General features: G+C 37.3%; 2 protein-coding genes across 7 annotated transcripts in view; one reads left to right on the top strand and one right to left on the bottom strand.

The window, feature by feature from the left end:
* Nucleotides 1-12,066, bottom strand: part of EFCAB11 (EF-hand calcium binding domain 11) — a gene marked incomplete at its 5' end in the record, with an annotated part of 58,530 nt that extends 46,464 nt beyond the window's left edge. Inside the window, 4 exons of the mRNA XM_005028622.6 lie at nt 4,593-4,683; nt 6,065-6,166; nt 8,444-8,489; nt 11,914-12,066. Of these exons, the coding sequence (XP_005028679.6) occupies nt 4,593-4,683; nt 6,065-6,166; nt 8,444-8,489; nt 11,914-12,066 (392 nt within the window). The remainder of the gene's footprint in view (nt 1-4,592; nt 4,684-6,064; nt 6,167-8,443; nt 8,490-11,913) is intronic.
* Nucleotides 12,067-12,836: 770 nt separating this feature from the next.
* Nucleotides 12,837-20,344, top strand: part of TDP1 (tyrosyl-DNA phosphodiesterase 1) — a 42,890-nt gene continuing 35,382 nt past the window's right edge. The window contains exons 1-6 of one of the 6 annotated variants that reach the window (XM_072038370.1): nt 12,837-12,995; nt 13,581-14,128; nt 15,636-15,679; nt 17,278-17,333; nt 18,359-18,455; nt 19,677-19,711. In XM_072038370.1, the coding sequence (XP_071894471.1) occupies nt 12,991-12,995; nt 13,581-14,128; nt 15,636-15,679; nt 17,278-17,333; nt 18,359-18,455; nt 19,677-19,711 (785 nt within the window). In that variant the 5' untranslated portion in view covers nt 12,837-12,990. The other 5 variants (XM_027458088.3, XM_072038369.1, XM_027458090.3 and 2 more) reach the window with 5 other exon arrangements.

Below are 20,344 nucleotides of genomic sequence, written 5' to 3'. Positions count from 1 at the left end.
GATACAATAAGCTACAACATTGGAAAAGCAGATTTCCACATCCCATTATTAAGGCGAAACTCTATGATGGAGTCCTGCAGATCAAATATGGTCCGTGAAAAATAGCTGAGAAAAATAATTAAATGAACTGCCTTGTATGAAGTAACTCTCCTAAGATAAGCATTACTTTTCTTTTCGTTATTAGTTACTTACAAAATGCTATTTTGATGCACACACAGTACTGCTGTGCAGTTATTATAAATAGTAGGCTTTACCCTCTACTCTTATGAGTGAGAGATGCAAGACAACATCTTCTGATTTATTTCACAGTCCATACCAGCAAGATCCTTGAGTTCCTAAATAAGTACTATAATCTCTAGACCTGCTCTGCCTGAGAAGAAACTCTTTTACTCTTTCCCCCTGAACATCCTTAGTACCTTTCTAGATTAATTGTGAGGATCTCTCTTTTTTCTTTTTTTTTTCTATTCTTTCCCCCCTTCCTTTGGTTTTATACCTCACAAGAATGAAAGAGAGTGGATATTAATACAGCTGTTGCATTCTTCTCCACCTCACAAATGCCAGCTAAGGACAGGTAAGAGAATCTGTTGGCTTATTTTTACTTCATGTCTTCCTGGAATGAGACACTAGTTGTAGAAAAACAGTCTTAACTCCAGGCCCTGATAGGAGATAATAAGATGCTGAGCCAGGTTCTTTCCACTTTGATGTTCAATCTGGCTTACCATCTTGTCTTACCAGTTTTAGGGCAATAGTTAATTATTTGTGGGCATGGGAAAAGCTTTTAACTGCTGATTTGAAAAAAAAATGTACATATACAGATATGCATGGGTAGACAAAAAAAAATTTGATCTTTTCTATTAGAAATGGCTCTCAGGAGGTAAAGAAAAAGATGTGTGTAGGTGATGAAGTGTGATAATATGAAAGACTGCAAGACAGTTGCTTAAGAAACAAGAACAACAAAGGAATAAACTACTGCAGGCATCACCAGAGCTGGAATGACATTGTACTGTGTACTATGTTTCCACGGCAACTAGCCATAGGAAGATGAATGTTTCATATTCACCGTGCTCTGCAGTACATGTCTATAAATCAAACTTGCATAAAAGAGCATAAGATTTCTTCCGTGGGGTGGCTCTGAAAACCGGGTTATTTTCTCATTATTAGATAATTACATGAAAGAAAAACGAGACAATTAGGTCATTTTTTCGTATGGAAAGTACCAATACACACAGAAGTACTAATATACCTCTGGCGTGCCATCCTATCAATCTAAGAGTACAGCAGCATAAAATGCAGATCACAAACGCCTTCATTTCTTCCTTGAGATCTGCTTTATGCTTGCCAGCTTTAAAAGCTGTAGGAGACTTTTCTGTCCACTTTTGTATTTGAGGACATTTTTCATCATTTATAAGCTCACACATTCACGTGCGATTGGCTGTCAGCTTATTTCTGTTACCACTTCCATTATCACAGCCTGAGGATTTAGCACACAAATACTGACTTTCTCTAAACAAATGTTACAGCTAAGACAAACACTTTCTTAGCAGCCATAATTAATAATGTTGTGTAATTCTAATTCATATTCACATTACTTTTTCTTTTTTTTTTTTTTTTAAAGAATTTGGATCCTGCTTTAAAAGACATGTTCACTTACACCCAGCAATTTATCACAAATTATTATTGCAAAGGACGTGTCACATTTCATATCCATGTTGCAAAATGCAGAACAACAGCACTATTATATTCTGTGCTACCCATTAAAAAGAGCCCCACCATGAAAGAACAGATCATCACATCATTTACCTCAGAAGGTACTTTTGCAACTCAACAAAGAACGTTGAGTTTTCACGGTACGATGGCATTTCAATCAGGTGCACACCAGGTGCATGATAAGCATTTGAGTGTTTTGTTCAATATAAATGCTGTATTAACACAGAAACAAGAAATATTATACTACTGTAAACCTAAAATTCAGGCAAAGTTAGGGCCAGTTAATAAAATAAACTGAAAATTCAACCACATTTTGTGAAACTTTAGCAACAACTAATTGAAGGATATTACTGACATTTCTAAGAAAACAATACATCAGGAGAAAGAATATCTACATTAAAACTGTTTTATCAGGAAGAGATGAAAATATATTTGGTCATATTCACATGGAATTAAAAGTAAAAAATAAAAATGCCCACTTACTATAATCAGAAACAATGCCATTTTTTTTTCTTTTATAAAACAGAGTACTTAATACCACCCCATCCTGAAATGCTATTACCAATTCAATACATCTTTATACATTAATAAAAGAATATGCAGTGTTAAAGTAAAGCAGACGTATTAAGTGTGTATTTCATAGCTCTGTATTCCAGCAAATATAGTAGAGTAACAGATCACAGACTCTGTACTGAGTGTGCAAGGCCTGAGGACTAAAACTTGTCAGACTTGGTCTGAGCTTGCTTGACCTGCCTGAAGCTTTTACTTGATTTATCTCTAACATCAGTTCTTTTAAGAATCAGGTGGCTATGCCTAATTTGTTCTTATGTTTATACAGTATAAACATAGTTTTATAGAGGCAGCAGTAACAAGAATTTATTCTATGTAAAATGAAATATTTATGAGTTTAAGATAATGATGTACAGTAGAGAAATACAGACCTGGCTTGATAGCAGAGACCTTCAGAAGTAAGACAGCATATAGAGCAGAAGAATATAGGCCTAGGATGTTAAGATGCAGGGCACAGGCTAACACTGGAGGACCAAGACTATAAACAACTCACCAACAGGCAGTTAAAGAAATGCAAACACAGGCTACAAAACCAGCTTTACAGATGAGAAAGAGAGTAAAGAATAAGTATCTAAAGCAGGTAATATATGCCATATCTCATAAACTCGGATACAACATGGATTTGCAGACCAATGCAAAAAGAGGAAGGTGTAAATGTGTGTCAGGAGATATATTAAAATGACCCTAAGTGCACGATAGAGTGAGAGAGAGGAGAAATCACTGAAATGAGTACCATATTTCCCATGAAGAAGTCAGAATAACGGCAATTCACCCTATGATGCCCACCTTGAACCTGTCACCACAGAACCAAAAGAGCAGTGAAAGACTTGGAATACTGCAAAAAAGGAGTAGATGTTAGGAAATGTGTATACTGTGTTTAACTGTATTATAATTGAAATTTTTTTCTAATACAGTCTTCTTTTTCATTTTATTTTTCTGAAAATATTAGATTTCTACTAGTAATTATTCTTTGACTAGATTGCTAAGACTTCAATTTATTAACAATAAATTTTTGCTTTATGTATCGGGTGCATCTCCTTTTAGCCATAACATGATTTTGAGTGATAGAGTTGCTGTACAGGTAAGATAGGAACAAGTACATTGACTCTTCTGACCAATACCTATGCCCAAAATATTTCCTCTGGCTTTCTTTTCATACAGTTTTAACCAAATTGTACAATTTAGGGCAAAAGTCTTAGTTCTGCTTCCCTACATAAAGTTCAAGACACACACCGAGAGTTACAAGAAACATCCAAAAGGGATGTGTATTTTAAAAGAGAATTTAGGACTCCCATTCCAAATTATTGTTCTGAAGAGTTCCATGCAGATTTGACCTGTGCAATCCTATGGAAATGTGTATTACACAACACCATTGCACATCTTCTTTCAGGCGTAGCCAAACAAACATTCAAATTTCTGTTTGAAAAAGAAATTTTTCTATGTTTCTTTTCCTGTTTCAAACCTCATCCATAAATATGCAATCACAAGTTGCACTTGCTGGACTGTGTTATTCACTGATTAATATGCTAACATTAGAACTGCTGTTGATTGTGACATGTCTTCTCTAGTTGCATGGTATACTGCAACATTTGTGGTATACTTCTGTTCATTTAATAAATTCATCATGATTAGAATTGAAATTCAAAACTGGGAAATTTCATGGAAAACTGCACATAACCTACTTTAACAATGGTCCTCAGCAAGCTACCTGATGCCATGCCTTCAAAAGTGTAGCACATCTTTCAATGCCTGAGTTACTACCAAACAAATCATTCATATCACAAGAAGAAAGTTTTACACTTTGCAATGCAATGTTTTCCAAAACACTTTTGAAATAATGCTAACTTGCAACTGCTGCGGTAAGATCAATTTCTTTTATGATCCACAAATAACTCTCAAACTTTTGTCCTTTCACTCCTCAGCCAAATCTTACATGATACAGATGCACTAGTTTTAACCCTAAATTTTTCAAGAGAGAGCTCCTGAATGCAGATTTCCTGATTACAGGAGGAAAATGTAAAAGTAAATAACTTTAGGTTTCTTAAGAAAGTATTCAGGCACCAATTTACTTCCTGTATTTAATGGTATCTATTATTGTATTGTATGTATCATATATGTTATTTTTATTTATTCTGTGTTCTTTTTATATTAAAATATATTGTTTACATTTATAATATTCATTATTAAAGGCATTTACATAGTAATGTGCTGAAGTCTGTTCAGTTGCACAACAAAATCTAATCATTTCAACTTACTGAAACATATATAATAAAAAGACTGCAAGTCAGGAAAAGGGATCTCTCTGTTTGTCTTACCTGAAGGCTTCAGGTATGACGCTTTCAGGTAATTTTGAAGAAACAGAATTGAAGGTTTTCTTGAAGTCTTCAAAAGTTAAAAACCCTCTACCTTTTAAATTAAGATTAGACATGAGAAAAATAATACAAAATAACTTAAAAAAATAATAATACAATTATGTTTGCACAGGAGCTAAACAATTTACATTTCCGAAATGATTATACACTTTAAGTTATTGTACTTGCAAAAAATATTTTAGGATGGCTACATCATATTGATAAGCAGTCTCAGAAAGATTTTATACTCAGAAAGGATTTTAAAATTCCTTTGTGCCAGCGTGAACCCTGTTCAAAAGTACTACCTACAATATCCACAACTCTCTTATTAAAATTTTTTAATTTTAAAATTAGACATTTTGAATCGAAAATTCAGACTTGTGAAACTTTGAAAATATATACTCTCAAATATGCCAAATCATCTTTGAAATCTATTATTTCATTGACATACTAGTCACTATGAGCACTGAGTTTAAAAAAAAAAAAAAAAAAAAAAAACTTCCATAAAAATTTTCCCCTTCAGTTCAATCCTGCTGAAGCTCCTGAAACATATCAGTGATATCAACTGATCGGTCATGTAGGTTATAAATTCACTTCCAGATCCAACTGGAAAATAAAGTACCTCAAACCGTGCTATCGCAGATGGTGTGCAGCAGATAGCAAGACAAACAAAAGCACAGTGCTTGAAACAGTTAAGTCCTTTGAAATAACTCACTAAAAATAACACTTCAAAAGCTACTTTCAGTTCACAGCAAAAAGCTGCAGTGAATGCTCATATGATCATCCCAACATCTGATCTGCCATATGTTTCACTTTCACTTGTTTCAAGGGCCATAGTCCTATCTCAGGTCAGGAAGAAATCAGGAAAGGATCATCTCAATATCTATTTGCTCAGAGGCTTTTTTCCTTTTTTCAGTTTGGTGATGGGAAATCCTCTTTGCTTTCTAACAGGATCAAAAAAGAATCACCACATCTACTTCACAAAAAGAACCAGAGGAAAATCGTGTTGCTTTGGTTTCCCTTCCATGATCTATTGGGAGAAGTGAAAAAGATCTACAGCCATCACCAAGGACAGAAATGTCTAAAATATGTGGCATAAATATATGAGCGCAACACATGAGTAGGAGTAACAGAGAAATAACAAGAGGTAGTAACAGCAAGTAGGGAGGGTAAGTGGCTGGAGGTTTCTTTCAACACCTGGAGGAGCTCAGTACAACATCAAAGCCAGAGCTACTAACTAGAACGTTGTAGCTTACTGACCCTGAGTGGTTTTTTTAATAGTAATATCACCATCTTTGTTACTCTGATACTTTTTCCACTTCATGTGGCAACATCCATGACACCTCATCTTAATCTCTTCTTCTTTCCTTCAGATGTTTTGTTTTGCTTTATTATTTTAGAATTAACACTCAAAATGTTTCAAAGAAGAAACTTACTTTGCACATCAAAAGCTGTGAATATTTGCCATGTTTCACTGTTGTATAGTTGTGCAGCTTTCCTTGCGCTCATGAGATCTAAAAACTTTTCAAATAATATACCTAGAAAAATGGAAATAAATCTCCTTGAAAAATGTCAGTTTTATTTTTCTCCTTTAAAATATGTATTACTATTGTCTAATAATTAAAATTCATTTTAACAACAAAAATAAATACAATATAAAAATGGAAATAAAAGTCTTCAAAGTTGGCTCATGCAAACACTTCAATGACTTTTAAAATTTCTCATGTATTTTCTGTATTTGACTAGAATGCATCTGTTTACTTCTACTAAGTTCTTGTAATGTCATCTCATCTTTCCTTGAACTGGAAAGAAACATGGACTTTTCTCAGTCCAAACCACTTGCATGCCATGGATAAAGTTCCATAGATGCTGCATAAACAATGTATCTGGCATCATTCCCAGCACTGAGAGAACTCTGAAATAATCAGATATAGATTCCTATGAGAGTCACACTAAAATGGAGCGTAAACATGGATTGTTTATTCCTCCTGTGTACTATATTGAAGTCTTTACTTGTACATTTGTCTTATCCTTTTAATGAATGAAAACTGAAAGAAATTTAAAAAGCAAAGCTACTTTGCAAGTACTGTTTGAATTGACCATTTGCTCTAAAATCGAACTAAAGCATAAAATACAGAAACAAAATGCTGCCCCCCAAACTTTAGGCCTTCTCATGAAATACGCAGATATGTATATATAAAAATTTCTGCAAATACATTTTTTGGCAAACAAAACAACACTTCAGCTCAAAATTCAAACACAGTCTAATATTTTTCTTATATCCTTTTAGTATATGCTTTATGCTCATTTTTAACAGTTTAATTTTCATAAGAAGGTGACATGACTGTGTTCTGCAGGATTTTTTAATTATTTTTTTTTAATCTAATAACATAACAAAAGCTCTGCACTTCTCTTTCTTTTGATTCATTCAGATTCTATTCTTTCTGCAGTGCCTCAAAAGCACAGCTCCTTCGGCTCCACCTGCCGTCTCAATTCAAATCTTAGACTCCAAGCCTGTAGCTTTCTGGTGTTTCTTCCCTTATTTCTTCTTGAAAATTCCTACATTAAGAACTATTATAGTCTCAGTTTCCAGGATTACAAAGACATGCTGATTTCAACTGCTAGGCTCTGTACATGCACAATTTCTTTAATAACAGAGGTTGCCTAAACATACTGAACTTGCCTGCATGAACAGCTTTCCATTCAATTGGATAACTATGGAAGTGAAACCATAAAAAGCAATATGAGATTTCCATCCATTTATTTTTTTTTCTCTTTCAGAGTAACATACAAGCCCAGAAAATTATAGTATACAATTTTCCTTTTATAGAATGACTCCTATTATAGAGTGCCGCCTATTCATTGATCTTGAGAGTTGGCAATTTATGTGCTACTATAGCAGGCTGTAAAGCTATCTCAAACCCACAAAAAGGTCACGTTAACGGAATATTCAAACCATTTAGACATTGACAAATCCATGGTCTATCTTTATGTATTTATTCACTTATTTTGGTTCAGGCATTCACGTGTGGGTTTTATCTTGAAAAAATCCAAGTTAAGCCTTTATTATCTATTTTTGCTTAAACTAAAAATTTGAAAGTAAGGGTGAGATTTAATGAACATGGGTTTTGGCATCAATACAAAACACAGAGACAGAGCTCTCACAACACCCTTCAAATGTATTGATACAAATTCTTGTGGGCCATGTGGTGAATCGGATGAAGGGACTTCTTGATGAAAGCAACCATTTTTTCCACAACTTTTATTTTTTACAAGAATCTGTACAATCTGTAAAATCTCTACAATTTGCCACATGGCCCCACTGATAAGGTTGAGGACCAGGAAAAAGAAAAAAAAAAAAAAGCAGAACTATATGAATGGGGCTGTTGTTACAGAAAGAAACACTTATTGAACTGTGCTGTAAGACTTATTTATTTGCTCAGGTGAACAGTGGAACAGTATCAAAAGAAAATATTTTTTTTTTTTTAATGAAAATCTTTTTCATTACTTACCAACTCAAACACCAATATTTTAATTGTTTTTCTCTCTCACTGATCTATACAATATTAAGAAATGCTACTTTGAGAAGCAAATGAATTCCAAGTTAAATTTAACACATAAGCACTAAAAATATTCCAAAACTAAATGAAATCCTATAATCCTCTTTAATAGCTATGGTCAGCTCATTTATCATTAATCTACCTCATTTTTTTTCAAAACTCTAGGGAGCAAGCATCAGATTTTTATTTTATTTTTTAAAATTTATGAATGAAAAATGAGTGGAGATCATTGACAGATTAGTGTTCTTATATTACCTGAATTTTCTGGTTTCACAGAAGGAATTACTGCATCCACCTCCACCTAGAACAGAGAAGATACAACACAGTGGTTTTCTACAGAAGTGATAAATCTGAATGATTCCTGTATGATTTCCATTTTATATGAACAACATGTGACTTCAGTAAATGCTGATTTCATAGTAATACATATTGTGTTATCATCTATGCCATTTAAGAAAAGATTTAAAGCTAAGATTTTAAAGCTAAATAACCTGATGAAAACAATCAGACTGACTGTTCAGAACTATATTAGAAACTGACTGAGAGATTACTGGCAAATCTTTGAATAATTTAAGGAACAAAAAGGGAGTGTATATCTAAAAAGGCACAGACGTCCACTTTGGGCTGTATTTATACTGCTTTTTAGCATGACTGTTTTCACAAATCCAAGCTCTTGCATCTATGCTGTTAGAATACCAGCTTGCACATACTTGCAGCAGTGAAACATTTCAATGGGAGTAGACGAGGCTTTGGCAGCTTTCTAAGTACAGTCCATTCTGGAGAACGGACAAGCCAAGCATGCTGTGACCAGTTAACCTAAGCCTATAGTCCATTTGGCCTGCAATACTTTTCACAGCCTGTGTTGGGCAAATAGACATGGGAGCCCTTTTCAGAAAGCTTTAATAAGATGTGCCAGAAGAGCAGCTGGAGTTAGTGAGCAGCCCTGAGCTCAGATTGCCTTTCTGTACTCTGGATGCCAAGGTGTCCTGCTGTTGGCTTCTTGATCAGCAGCAGATGCTGAGCTACAGGTGTCCTGATGTGAAGGTATGGAGTTCAGGCAGGGAAAACACTGGGTGTTTTTTTGGACACTGGACACCCAGGCACAGTGTTGAGCTCTTTTATTTAGATCTGAATGTAACATGTAGTACAGCGAGTGAAACTTCAGCTTGGGAAACAAAATGCTTTCATGGCTATTATTCCTGCAGTACCCTCTTTTCATCTGAAACAATGTCTGAATGTGCAGTTAGCTAGCTGAACGGGTGTTGAAACATGGCACACCTTAGATCAATTAAAATATTCTGGGGGAAAAAGGGCTGACTTAACCAAGCGTTCAGAGATTAAAAAAACAAGTATTTTGTCACCCAAGCATGACCCCAAAATGCTACTAGTTACCAGAAACGATTCCTATGTGCTGATAAATATATCAGATGTACATCTAGTATCAGTCAAAAAATCAGGCTCACCTCTTTCCATTTTCGTATATTCCTAGTTACCTCTCTCAGAAGGCTTAATTTTAACAGTAGACAGCTCAGAATCTCTTTGAATAGACACACAATTACAGTATTTTATAAAAAAAATAAAATAGAATTTTGTTAAATTACAATGAATGATTTTGAAAAAGCATGTTAAGTATGAATGTGATTCTTATTTTTAGGTCCTACTTCCTCCAGTAAAGAGTTCATTGCTGACATCTTGTGGGTAACATTAGAATAACTTTTAATTTGTAGAATAAATGAAAACATGACCAAAAGGGATAAAGAAACAATTTACTATAAATGTGGTTGATTGATTGCAGTTAGTGATGCTAAATAAATGCCATTTCTACTGAAAAGAATTACGTTAGTATGCAGTGTAGTTGAGTGAACAGTTTTGCCTCAACAAGTAACATATGCACACCATTCCCTATCTCTTGGAAAAGCTGTTGGAAGTACCCTACTTGTCCAGGCTATTCTTTATGACTTCTAAAGAAATATAAGGGCTATTATTTAGTCCTAGATTTCAATAATTGCGACAACAAGGTAAAATGCACAATAATATTCTCAAGAACTAGACACTAACAATTAATTTTTAGGGCCATGACCTCCATTTGGTTCATATCTGGTGCACAGAAAAAGTTGTTTCTCATAACTTTATTAAAAACAACCAAAATGCCGAAGAGAGTACTCACAATGCATAGCCATCAGCAAAAAGTATGGCACAGCCATGAACCATAGTTAACCATAGTTGGTGAAAGGCACAAAGAGAAGTACCTGTCTACCCGGAGCTTTTAGTATTTTACACTAATCAGTCACTGGATAAAAAGCAACAGTTGCTGGAACTGTGACCACTTAAGGAGCTAGCAAAACCACTAGAGGACAGAATCACACCTGGAACAAGTGTTTTTAATTAATTTTTGTGCAGCTGCACAGACAGAATAGTCTACAGCCAGGTGCTCATGACACTGTCTAGAGACATAGCAGGTGTAACTTGGCACCTTTACAAGAAGAAATAACTAAACCTGCACCTCATTTCTGCCTGGGAGTCTTCTACTTCTATTCTCTTCCCATAAAAGAGCCATCAGTGACTTACACACAGAAACTCCTCTTGTTTGAATGCCTTCATCGAGCTTTGAGTACTCCTGTTATATTCAGAGAATATAACAGAAAAACAGCTAATTCTAACACAAATGTAAGAACAGACAGAGAAAGACAATTAAGGGGAATCTGAGCATTTTCAGATTCAGAATCCAATAGTTAAATCTCACTTTAAAAGCCTAAATTACTTTTAGATCTGACCCTAGCTCTGTGGGAAAATATTTACTCATAGTTGAAATGTATCAGAGATGATTGCTTTCACAGTTAAATAAAACACTTCTATGGTTTTTACATTAAATAATCATATACAAAATTTTATCTATGACCTTGTTAGGCTATTTTCTGAACATACGTGAAGAAAAAATAAATACATAATCATTCACAAGTAACCCCTTGAATATTGCTGAAACTGCAGAAGAAAGATGAATCAGAGTTTCTATTCTAAATATATATGATAACATACAGGTCAAGCTTGTATTGTCATAGCATGAGAAAGACAGAGTTGTTGACATACATGTAGGTATTTCAAATTCTTATATGTGTTCTTTATATTCTTTCTGAGATCACTTACAGTACTAGAGTAAAAATGTAATTTCCTGAACTGCATTAAGTCATACAATTTATCACGTACCTTCCTATGAGTACGGAGTACACAATACATGGTTCCTCTCAATAAACCTTTCTTTTGTTAAGATTTTCATACAGAGGAAGATATATATTAGAGAAGTCAAGATTAAATAAGTCCCACTTTCACTTGAATCCAGAAATAGGTGTTTTTGAGAATACCAGTTTATTATTAAGATACACGCATCTTCACATCTAGTTAAACTACTGAGTAAAGAAATGGAGCATACTACTAATAAAATACAATAGTTTTGACTTAATCTCTTGATCAATAAATACAACGCATCCCTCTGCTCATCACAGTCTACAGGATACCTTCTCAGCAGGAAAGTGCTTCATTATTTTCTTTTGAAATAAATATCCCCAGATAACAAAATCACTTAAAAAAACTATAGGTGTTCCTGTTTACTCCAATTAAATTGTACAGACCCTTCAGAAAAGTGTTCTCAGTAACAAGACATCTATATATGCTGGATCTCACATAGACCAGATCTTCAAAACATAAAAGTAAGAAGTATATATAGACACCTTTGAGGGCTTGTAACTAAACAACAGTACTACTGCAACTTTAAATTCCTCTCTGTTTAAATAGCCTTTGTTATCTTCATCACACACTTCAAACACCTGCAGAAAGAAATTGATTTGCGTTAAGAACCAATAAACATTACCAAAATTTTTTACTTAGAGTGACTGTTATGGGGAAAATAAAATAGTTCACTTAGTTCACTAGCTGAATGAACTATGCATAAAAAAAAAAAATAATAATAATAAAAAGTGAAGATTAGTCCCATCTCTGTCAGAACTCTGTTACGGTAGCTGAAGGACTAAACCTAGTCAGTTTACTTTTAAATTTTTGTTGAAATACATTTTCCTTATTTTTTATGTGCTTAATAAAAGCTTTTTTGTAAACTTAGGAGATATCAGTACAGGCTTCTAGAAACCAAATCATACTAAATTTGTTTCAGTAGGATGCTTTCTCTTGAAATATGCAGGCATGCTTGATTTCTCACTGAAGTTCCTGTATAGACAGGAAACGTAGGACTGAGAGACTGGAAAGCAAGTGTAGTTAGGAGCCATCACATTTTCTAAAGAACTTTTAGGAAAAAATACTGTTTCCATAATCTATGCCTAGATAAGAGATTAAGCACAAAATGTGTAGAAATGGGCATTTTTCCTAAGAGTTTTTCCCCCAGAAGAGCTTCAGCCAGGGTTGATAATAAACCATTGGATCTTCTGGTACTGGAGGATACACCCATAAGTTGTTTGGGGAAGCAATGCCACATGCAATATTACCTCTGAAGCCTGTAGAAAAGTCTTAGTAAAATTACCTAAACGAGTTGAAACTTCACTACTATTTTTCGAATAAAATAAATAAGAGCCAAACGCGGGGACGGCTCAGCCCGCTGGGCGGAGCACGCTTTGATGTCGCCCAGGCTGTCACTGCTCACTGGTACACCTGCTGTCCTCCCACTCCCTCCTTGAAGTCGGCGTGCAGTTATCTCATTAGCAGGGCACTTCAGCTGCAGTAATTAACACCGAGCTGAACGAGCGATTATGCAAATCCCGCACCTGCCCTGAGCCGGCACGGAGCTCAAGTGACGATTTATGAGGTTAATTCGGCCGGCTGGGACGTGCCCGGTTTGTGGGGTGGACAGCACCAGGGGGTCATGGTAGAGATGGGAAGGGCCCTCGGGGGCTCTCGGTGGGACTGACAAGAGGCGTGGGACTGGGCTGGGGCCGGGCTTCTTCCTCCTCCTTCATCTCCTCCTCCTCTCAGGCCCAGGCGCTAGGGCCCGGGGGAAGCCGCCACGCTGCCGGAACGGGAAGGGGCGGGCGGCGGCTGTGGGGCGCCGCTGGCGGTGCTGGGGTGAGCGAGGCTGTGGGGCTCTGTGAGGGTCTGTGTGGTGCGGGGACGTCTCCTCCGGCATCCTAAATGCGTGCCTGGGGGCGCCCCTTTTCCACGTGTGGGTTTCCCCCTTCGCCGCCTGCTTGGCAGCCGCTGCTGTGCCCGCCTTCCTTTGTGTCCCGGGGAGCGGGGCAAGCAAGCCAGGTGCGAGGTTAGGAATTGTGCGAGCTTTCTGCCAAATAAAAACAAAACCAAGGTCGTGGTAACAGGCCGGTGGAGTCTAGGAAGGGAAGCAGCCTTGAGCACAGCAAAAACGCGCGATTTCTGTTTGTTTATTTCTGATTCCTAGGACCATGCTTCAGGAAGGCGCGCACGGCAAATGGACGGTGTCGAGCAGCGATGAGAGCACCGAGGAGAACTCTGACGGCGAGAAGCCCTCCACATCTGCGCTGCTCAGCGCTGCCCAGGGCAAAGCCAGCGGGCCCCAGTACCCCTGCTCCGAAGCCAGGAAGGCTGCTCACAAGAGAAAAGCTTCTCCGGTGAAGTTCAGCGATAAAAGTCTCGCTCCAGAAACGCCTCCCGCAGAGAAACAGAGAGCGACCCAGGAAGGCTCGGGCTGGTGTCTTTCCAGTAGCGATGAAGAGCCCGAAGACCGGGAAAAGAGTGCCCCCCAAAAGAGGCTGAAAGAAGAAAAGTGTGATGTGCCTGAAGAGCCGCCTCCAAATCATATCAAAGACGAGCACTCGGGGAATCACAAAGCAGAGGACTATAACGAAGCACCCAGTGAAGCCCAGGATACCTGGGATTTGCTGAACGGAGGGAACCCTTTCAGGTTTTTTCTCACTAAAGTCACGGGAATTGAGCAGAGCTATAACTCTGGAGCCTTGCACATCAAAGGTGAGCAAGTGACTCTTGTGGAAGTGGGCTTTTGGGGGTGCTTGTGTGCATGAGAACAGTTCCTTATAGCCTGTGGGTATTTTTAAATGCCCAAATCCCTTGGTGTAACAGAGGCTTGATATTCTGAATGTGAATGTTGCAGGAATGAGCTCTGTTACCTGCCTTTGTGCTTGTATTCGTGCTACTGAGTGGTTTGGACCTACTAATTCACTGTTACTTGATACAGTAGAAGGTACCACTAGTGGGTTTTTGTGGCTAGGGTTCACATTTCAGTGCAGCTGGAAGTGAGCATAAGTCAAAATAGAGCAGTCTTCAGTGATGTGATACTGATGTTTTATGCTGTGTAACTAAAATTAGTTATATAGCTGATAGAAGAGGGGAAAAAGCAATGTGCACCTGCAATCATCTCCTTATTCTAAAAAATATCTTAGGTCACCAGGCTGAATCAAAAGCAATTTTAACGGGGGTCTTGCACTTTTTGATTATTTTTTGATTATTAAAACAGGTTAGGAAAGTTCTGTAGTTCCTCACATGGCTCTTTAATCATTTGTTCTCATACAATTAGACTGTAGCTGTGCCTCAACCCTACACACCCCCTTGGAGCATCAGTTATTACTGAATGCAGGCTGGTGTCTGAGACCTCGATTGCATTACTGTAGTACATCTTTACCTACCTCATGAACACGTTGTGGCTTTTGGCCAGTCTTAAGAATAGTTTTCTTGTTAGGTGGTTCCTTGTGCTGGTGCAGAGGTTGTTTGTTTTTTTTTTTTTAGTTTAACCTGTAAAAACATTTCTGTGGAGATAGATTATGAAATACCATGTCTTTATTAGAATGCATTTGTAGTATATGTTTTCAAGTTGCTGCTGTGCTTCAGTTTTTAAGGTTTTCAGTGCTCAATCTGATTAGCACTCTGTGCTCCCATAAACAAAATACAATAAGGATACACATGTTCTGCAATCAGTCTGCTGTGTAGCCCTCACATGGTTCAAGTTTCTAGTCTGTCTACCTGTGTTGATTGACAGGGTATCAGACAAAGCTGTGGGCAGTTGTTATTCTTTTCCTTTCTCCCCTTAAAGTAATTTAAAAGAAAAAAAAAAACTGAGGAGAATTGGAACTGCTGCCAGTACTAGTACAAACAGCTTGCAACAGGTAAGTCTTTAACTTTCCACTTATGGTTTCTAGCCTGCCACAGTTCTTCAAGGCCTCTGTACAGGGAAGAGAGGAGTTCAGTGTCTCTTTCTCCATCTGATCTTAGTCTCTTTCCTAATGCATTTTTGCACTTGACTTTCTACTTTAGTGGGGTAATGCTATTTAAAACTATAAGACTGTAGTCACATCACAGCAGGACTGGGAACTTTAATATTCAAGTCAATAAACTTAATTGTGAATGTTTGCTGCACTAAGTGTGAACAGTCTGGTAGTCATGTTGTAGTTACCATGCTGGTCAAGATGCAGAATGCTTGCTTAAACTTATTTACTCAATTATGTCTTAATGTTTTTAATAGATATTTTGTCTCCTCTTTTCGGGACTCTTGTATCTTCTGCTCAGGTGAGTTTCTTGTTTGTCACATTGCTTGCTTATTTCACTCTGTTAACCTCAAACCTGATAATCCATGTTTATCATGTAGCTGATGCAAGTAGGGAACTTGATTAAAATATAGAGGGAACCCTAAATGTTTTTCAACTGTCTTGGGATCAGTACTGTTTAGTAGCTTTTATCAGTGACAAAATCCCACAGACAGTGGGACCAAGTGCACCTGCAGAAAGTTCACAGATGGCACTAAGCTGAGTGGTGTAGTCGATATAACAGATGTAAGGGATGCTGTTCAAAGGTCCCTGGACAAGCTAGGGAAGTGGGCCCATGTGAACCTAATGAGATGCAATGTGCTGCACCTGGGTTGGGGCAGTCCCATACAGGAGTACAGGCTGGGAGAAGAAGTCATGGAGAGTAGCCTTGCAGAGAAGGACTTGAGGGTTTTAGCGGGCAGAAAGCTTGCCATAAGCTGGTAGTGCACGCTTGCAGCCCAGAAGGCCAACTGCATCAAAAATGGCCAGCAGGTGGAGGGAGAGGATTGCCCCCCTCTGCTCTGCCTTTCTGAAGCCCCACTTGGAGCTCTGCATCCACGTGGGGCCCCCAGCACCAGAAAGATGTGGATCTGTTGAAGCCCAGAGTAGGGCCACAAAGTTGATCAGAGGGCTGGAGCAGCTTTTCTTATGGAGGTGTGCTGAGAGAGTTGGAGGTGTTCAGCCCAGAGAAGAGGAGGTTCCAGGGAGACCTTACTGCAGCTTTTCAGTACTTAATGGACACTATAAAAGAGATGGAGAGCAACTTGGGGGGGGTGGGAGGGGAGCAAACAAACAATGACAGGACAAGGGGGAATGGTTTTAAACTAAAAGAGGGGAGATCTAGATTAGAGATTAGGAGGAAATTCTTCATTTAGGAGGTGGTAAGGCACTGGGACAGGTTGCCCAGACAGTTTGTGGAGGCCCCATCTCTGGAGATGTTCAAAACCAGGTTGGATGAGGTCCTGGGCAACCTGATTCAATAGGTTGCATCCCTGCCCGTGGCAGGGGGATTGGAACTGGGTGATCTTAAGGTCCCTTCCAACCCAAGCCATTCTATGGTTTTATGAAATATAAAAATAATCCCATGTTCTTAGAATTAAATTGTTTATAAGACCATCTCACATTCTGGGAATATGCAACTGAAAAATGCATCTTTATGTAATTGTAAGTGATTTAAAAATAAGTGTGTGTTGCAATCTAGGAATATTTTTGTTATTACTTGGAAGCTCTTCCTGTATAAAGAGATGGTTCTTACACTGCAGCTTTTACATCATGCGTATGTGATTCTTCTTGTGTGCATGCTGAACTTTATGAACACTAATGCATTCTTTTGAAAAACTCAAATTTGTCCTTGAATGAAGAGACATGAAAGAAAGGAGTTGAAATTCAAAAATGTACTTGTTCTTAAAACATGCTGTTTGAAGTTTTTATACTGTTTTTGTTTGTTATGATGCATCGTTGCGCATTTGTATGATATAAGTGGTAATGAGCAATAACTTTATGCATTTTTGTTGTATTCCATTGTTTTGACGAACAGCTGTTTTCTTTTTCATGAGCTTGTTTTCTTTTTTTATGCACAAGTTTAACTACTGCATAGATGTGGAATGGCTCGTTAGACAGTATCCACAGGAATTCAGGTATGTTTATCTTCCAAAGATGAAATAATAGCAGTTTTTAAGAAATTCTCCTCATGTGAGTTCATCTTACAATTGAATGATAAGCTTTTGCTTACCCTGGGAAATTATTTTTTCTGATTGTGTATGTGTAGGCTATTGTTTTTTCCTTTCACACTTATTCCACAGTTGTATTTCTCTATTGATTTCTTGCTTTTTTTTTTTTTTTAAAGTATTATATGGACAGAGTTCAGTATGGCTGGTTTCTGATTTTCATTAGTCACCATTTAGAAGACCCTACTGTGTACCAGTGCTTCAGTGTAGTAGGTGACTTATGCAAATGGAACAAAAAACCCTGTGCCATGCAATTTACAGACCCAAGGAAAAGATAATGCATGAGGAAGGAGGGAATGTAGGAGGAGCATAAGAAAACCATGTGAAATGATTGGGATGTTATGTAATGGCTGGAGTTGCTGGATATTGTCATGAAAGTAGTTCTTATTTCCTCGAAGTTCTACTCTGATAATGGCAACCTGCAACATGAAGTGAACTTATAACAGTTTTCGTTCCTGTTTTGTATTTTCTACAGCACTCAACAGAACAGAGTATTAGGAAGCAAAAATGAAACTACTGCTAGAATAAACCTAGCTTCTCCTTCTTTGTTTCAATCTTTTCTGTAAATAAACAGTAAATAAATTCTTATATATCCACATTTGCTATATCAGTACTTCAGAGATCTTATTTCTGTATTTCTAGCTATACAGACAAGAGTTCCTTACAAGATCCTGTATTACTAGTTTTTATTTTCAAGTCTGATTTTCTCCATGCACCTCCTGTTTTCTTTTTTCTATTAAAGTGTTCTAACATCTTTCTCATAGAACTATATAGTAGTTAATGTTTTTTTCAGTTAGTTAGGCATGTAGAATTTAGTGCCATCTTTCTGATGGGCCATTGGGTTTAGGAGCCAGAAGTCACAGCTACATCAGAAGCTGGTTTGGGTTGATTGCTAATTCATTTGATGTTTTAATAGTAATCTCACTTTATTTCAGGAAGAAGCCATTGTTGATAGTTCATGGTGAGAAGAGGGAATCCAAAGCTGAACTGCTTGCACAAGCACGCCCTTTTGACAACATTAGTTTCTGTCAGGTAACTGATATTTTCATCGTCCTTTGGTTGAAATTAACCAGGGCAAGATCTCTGGGCTGCTGTGTGCTATGTTAATCAGGTGTTTACACTAAGTGGTAGACTAGTAACCAATTTTTTATTAATTTCAGAGTTTAAATATGCTAACAACAAGTTCATGGTTTTGCATATAATTTTTTCACACACCAGAATTCACACAGAATCACAGAATTTCTAGGTTGGAAGAGACCTCAAGATCATCAAGTCCAACCTCTAACCTAACACTAACAGTCCCCACTAAACCATATCCCTAAGCTCTACATCTAAACGTCTTTTGAAGACTTCCAGGGATGGTGACTCTCAAAAACACCTATTATACCACTGTGCCATTATTTTTTCTTGCTGTACGTCTTACAAAAGAGGGAAAACATTGGGTGTATATATGTGTGTGTATATATATACATACACACAAACAAATATTCTGTTTCTCCACATAGTAAACAGCAAGTGCCAGGATATTGTCAATTCTAGCACAGAACCTATGATTCTATGATCCTTCATCAACATTAAAGTAGATCCAACCCATTGCATCTTTCAGATTGATTTCACCCTGATGAATGGGAGATCGTCAGAGTGGTCAGTGCTCCCAAATACATTAATCCAGTCTGAGGTCATCCTGGACTCATTTAAAATAGCTTTTATTGTCTCTGTGCCCCTGTGATACCTCTGATAAATGTCCAGTGGAAGACAGTCTATCCTGAAAGATGTCAATTCATGTGTAATCTACCCCATATGATAGACTTGGCAGTGTAGTCATTCCCAAGTAGTAGGGGCAAGTTGTTTGTGATGGCTTTCCTGTTTGGTTGTACTGCTTCACGTACTTCCAGCAGCCCCTGCATTTCATTATGTCAGTACCCAAAAATGAAATATTCATATTTACATCTGCTCTACTCTAATGTTAACTAGGCAGAATGTTGAAGCCATCATTGACTAAAAGTTCTCTCAACATCTGTAACTTGTGTTTTATCCTTTCCCTAGAAATGGTGTTTTAAATGTCCTTCTTGATAAGAACAAGGCAATGAAGTATATTTAAAGGTGATAGAGGATAACGTGTTTTGTGATCTGTCCACTAGAGAGCAGTGAAATGAAACAAAATAAATATGAAGCACCCTTCCTCCTTTAACGTTCTTGCATATGAGATGTGCACAATAGCAATTTTTAATGATCGACTCTTTCATTTTGTAGGCTAAACTGGATATTGCATTTGGAACACACCACACGTAAGTAGCAGCTGTGAAGCAGAACGTTCCCCTTCTAAAGATGACCCTAGAGCTGATACATGCAGTTACCGTGTTCAGTGTAGCAACTAGAATGTAATGTCAGAAAGTACTTAGAGAACAGAAAGATAGATTATTACTGTATGTGAAGACAGAATTCTGAAGGAAAGGCCTAATATATTGATGAAGTTTGGAAGTGATGTCTTTCATGTTGTATATCTCTATTTCATGTATCTGCGAGTTATTTTAAAGCTATCAAATGGGGTTTCATAGAAAAATTGCAGAGTCTTAAAGATAAATTTCCTTCATTGTTTTGTATTTATAAATGAGAGGTTTGTTTGTTGTTTGATAGGAAACAAATGAAGTAAGATGAGGCGTGCCAGTTACACAACTGGAGTCAGTGAACTGTAGGTATTGGCTGTTAGTTTTGGCATCAAGGCATGAGGTACTATAATGCAGACTTTATCAGCCATTGGTAGGTTGGATAGACCACTAATTTACAGCTCTGTGTCCACATAAACTGCAAAAAATCTGGAAGCGATTACTGTATTTGGGTTTTTTTCAAAGGAAAACTTGAGTTTGATATTGTGGGAGTGTCACAGATGGAATGTCATAGATTGCAAGCAACAAGTAAGG

The sequence above is a fragment of the Anas platyrhynchos genome, chromosome 5, assembly GCF_047663525.1.
Source record: "Anas platyrhynchos isolate ZD024472 breed Pekin duck chromosome 5, IASCAAS_PekinDuck_T2T, whole genome shotgun sequence".
NCBI classification, from domain to species: domain Eukaryota; kingdom Metazoa; phylum Chordata; class Aves; order Anseriformes; family Anatidae; genus Anas; species Anas platyrhynchos.
The sequence above is the reverse complement of the archived record's forward strand: the minus strand, read 5'-3'. Positions and strand labels throughout refer to the sequence as shown.